Source organism: Odontomachus brunneus, unplaced genomic scaffold, assembly GCF_010583005.1.
Source record: "Odontomachus brunneus isolate Ranch 3 - 2012 unplaced genomic scaffold, Obru_v1 Obru_scaffold_239, whole genome shotgun sequence".
NCBI classification, from domain to species: Eukaryota; Metazoa; Arthropoda; class Insecta; order Hymenoptera; family Formicidae; genus Odontomachus; species Odontomachus brunneus.
The window spans coordinates 29,245-32,773 of record NW_022639689.1 but is presented as its reverse complement, the minus strand read 5'-3'; the positions used below and the strand labels follow the sequence as shown (position 1 = coordinate 32,773).

Below are 3,529 nucleotides of genomic sequence, written 5' to 3'. Positions count from 1 at the left end.
ATTCCGTTCTCGTGCGCCGACCGCACCGCTTTTCGTTTTGTTCCGACTGCTTTCCACTTTCGAGCGTACCGCTTACGCCGTCCGCTTATTGTCTTGCGCCGACCGCTTGCCGCCTTGCGCCTACCACCTAGCTTTACGCCGTTCGCACCTTTGATGCAAATACGTCGCTGTTGCGCGGCCCTAGCCTTGACCACATCAACTGTATAGCGTGAACAAATGAACAATTTGTTAAATTCTCCAACCTGAGGTTATTTCTCTCTCCCTCCTCTGCGTCAAACCGAACCAGGGCATTTGATGAGCTGTCCGATCGAGCTGAAACCCGATACACTGGCCGGCCCGGGAAGCCCGACCGTCACACTGGCGCTCGAAGAAGAACCTGTTCCGACTAAGATGCAGAGTGGAGAGAGAACCTCCTCCCTTTTCCTTCACATTCCTTTGTGCCAGTCTGAATCTATCAGCGCAATAAAGCAGAGATCATCGAAATCCTTGCTTGGGGTCGATATCGAGACCAGCGGCACCTTCAACGACATCGGACGTCGCCTAAAAAACTATGGCGCTATGCACGACACCGAGATGTAGAAAGCCAAGCCCATTACCGAGATATATGCGCTCCCGGCGGCAGACGCGGTCACCGGAGGCCTCGCCACCGCCGTACAAATGGCCAACACGGCCCTTACCGAAACATCTAGCCAGATAAGGATCAGGGTGCGATAAGGAGCCCACCGACTACGGCACCGGTTCTACGTGCTAGACCAGCTAGACACTGAGGTCATCATGGGACCTCTGGCAGAGCCTCCAAATTCCCTTGCTACCCCGATCAGGGGAAACCAACAAACCCGACCGAGCCGTATGCCAGGTTTCAGCGGGCTTGGCACCGCGACAACCCGAGGAAGACCAACGCCTCCAGCAGTTCCTGGAAAAGGAACTAGCCGCCTTCGACGAGGTATAGGGATCCACCAACCGCATCCAACACCAAATCCACCAAATCCTGACCGACCCGCGGTCCATTAAGCAGAGATACCGCCCACAGAACCCGGCCATGTAGACCATCATTGACCATGATCAGAAAGTAGCCAAAATAGAGCACGAGGGCGTCATCGAACCCTCCTGCAACACCTGGTGCTCGTCGGTGGCGGTCGTAAAAAAAACGGTACGGATCCCATCGTTTCTGTATCGATTTCCGGAAACTGGAGGTTACTCGGAAGGATGCTTATCCACACCCCACCCTATATAAATTGCGAGGCGCCAAGTACTTGTCGACGCTGGACCTGAAGAGCGACTACTAGCAGATCCCGTTGGACGAAGCCAATAAGCTGCTCACCGCTTTCACCGTACCAGGACGCGGGCTCATGCAGTTCACCGTAATGCCATTTGGACTCCACTCCGCCCCCGCGACCTTCCAGCGTCTCATCGACACGGTGTTCGGACCCGAGCTCGAACCTCATGTGTTCATTTACCTGGATGACATCATTATTGTCAGCGAAACGTCCAACGACCACCACACTCGCCTCCAAGACGTGTTCCAACGACTGCGTCGGGCCAAGCTGCGGATCAACCCCGAGAAATGCCGCTTTTGTACCCCGCAGCTAAAGTATCTCGGACACGTCATCGACCGCGAGGGTATTCGCACCGACCTGGGAAAAATCGAAGCAATCATGAATTCGCTCGCTCTGCGTACCATCCACCAAGTTTGGCAGTTTTTAAGACTCGCGTCCTGGTACCGCCGATTCGTGGGGGATTTCGCCCGCATGGTAGACCCACTAACCCGGCTGACGAGAAAAAACGTCAAATTCGCCTGGGACCGGAGGAGGAGACTTTCCAGCAAATAAAGCTTGCGCTCACCTCTTCACCTGTACTAGCCTGCCCGGATTTCAGTCGACGATTTATACTCCATACCGAACGCGAGCTCTTTCGGACTAGGAGCCATCCTCACCCAGCATCTCGAGGACGGTGAATGCGTAATTTCGTATGCAAGCCGCAGGCTCAATCCCGCCGAGAGAAATTATAGCGCAACGGAGCTGGAGGGCCTGGCCGTCCTCTGGGGGATCCGACACCTACGCAGGTACTTGGAGGGCTACACCTTCACGCTGTTGACAGACCACCAATCCCTCCAGTGGCTCCGCCGACTAGAGTCGCCCACCGGCCGACTTGCCCGGTGGTTGTTTGAACTTCAACAGTTCGACTTCAAGGTCCGGCACCGGCGGGGGACCTCGAATCAAGTGGCCGATGCCCTCTCGCGCCAACCGGCTCTCTAGGTCATCCGGCCGACCATCCGCTGCCCCTGGTATACCCGTTTGGTCCAGGCCGTCCGCCGGCAACCCGCCGATCACCCGGATTACCTGTTCCGGAACGGACGACTGTGGCACCATCGACTGTACGACCTCTACTTCTGCGACACACCCTACAACACGCAATGGAAACAATACGTGCCGTGGGAAGATCAAGAGCGCGTGATGCGCGAAAATCACGATGCGCCCACCGCGAAGCACCTGGGAGTCGCGAAGACCATCAGTCGCGTCGCACAGACTTACTTCTGGCCCGGCATGCAGCGAAGCATAGCTCGGTATGTTCGCTCATGCGAAAACTGTCTACGAAATAAGGCGTTGCAAACAGTCCCCCGCCGGACACCTTCATCCCCGGGCTGTGGAAAGACCATGGGAGCAGGTTAGCGTGGACTTCGTGGGCTCACTTCCCCAGTCACGGAACGACCACACCAGCCTCCTGGTCCTGCAAGATCGGTTTACGAAGTATATGGAGCTGCAGCATCTGCAGAAGGCCACCACGACCGCCATCCAACAACATTTGACGACGGGAGTTATTACCGAGACGGGTGTCCCCAGACTCTCATCTCCGACAACGGTCGGCAGTTCTGCTCTGAAAAGTTCCGCGCGCTGTTCCGATCGTTCAACATCGAGCATCATACCTCACCGGTGTACACGCCGCATTACAACCCGGTTGAGCGAGCCAACCGCACGATCAAGACGATAATCAGGCAATTTGTCGGCAAGAACAACCGCCACTGGGACGAGCAGCTGCTGGAACTACAGTTTGCCTTTAATAAGGCCAGAAAAGACTCTACGGGGTATACCCCGGCGTTCCTAACACACGGCCGAGAACTCCGGGCGCCTACCACACCACTGCCACCCACTGGCGGGTCACTTCCGACGCCTAAAGGATGAGTTCGAACTCGTCCGGGTCAACCTCGCCCAGACGTCCCAGAAACAGGAGCGCAACTACAATCTCCGACGACGCGCCTGACGCCCAGCAATGAAACGTCTGGAAACGAGAGCGTCATCTCTCCTTGAAGACAGGAGCCTTTGCAGCAGGGCTAGCACTCAAGTTACCGGCCCCCTACTGATGCGACGGATCACCTCCCCCGTTGTAGTAGATCTCCGCGGAAAGAGGGGGAAATGGTACCGTCATATTCATGTGCAGGACCTCAAGCCGGGAACCACCGAATCTATTCCCGCCGATCCGGAAGAGAAACCACCACCCACACCCACCGTCACGCCAGGTACCGCGACCAATC

At 56.5% G+C, this 3,529-nt stretch overlaps 1 protein-coding gene across 1 annotated transcript; it reads left to right on the top strand.

The window, feature by feature from the left end:
* Positions 1–294: 294 nt before the first annotated feature.
* LOC116852603 lies at positions 295–3,179 on the top strand. Its single transcript, XM_032833122.1, has 8 exons — positions 295–397; positions 822–943; positions 1,046–1,150; positions 1,290–1,620; positions 1,921–2,189; positions 2,304–2,563; positions 2,652–2,814; positions 2,868–3,179. The coding sequence occupies exons 1-8, from the start codon at positions 295–297 to the stop codon at positions 3,177–3,179; spliced, it is 1,665 nt and encodes a 554-aa protein (XP_032689013.1).
* Positions 3,180–3,529: the final 350 nt, after the last annotated feature.

Coding starts and splice junctions, on each gene's coding strand:
- LOC116852603 (XM_032833122.1), top strand. CDS start 295: ATGAGCTGTCCGATCGAGCTGAAACCCGATACACTGGCCGGCCCGGGA. Junction 398..821: donor TGTTCCGACTAAGATGCAGA/GTGGAGAGAGAA, acceptor TACCCCGATCAG/GGGAAACCAACAAACCCGAC. Junction 1,151..1,289: donor TGGCGGTCGTAAAAAAAACG/GTACGGATCCCA, acceptor GACTACTAGCAG/ATCCCGTTGGACGAAGCCAA.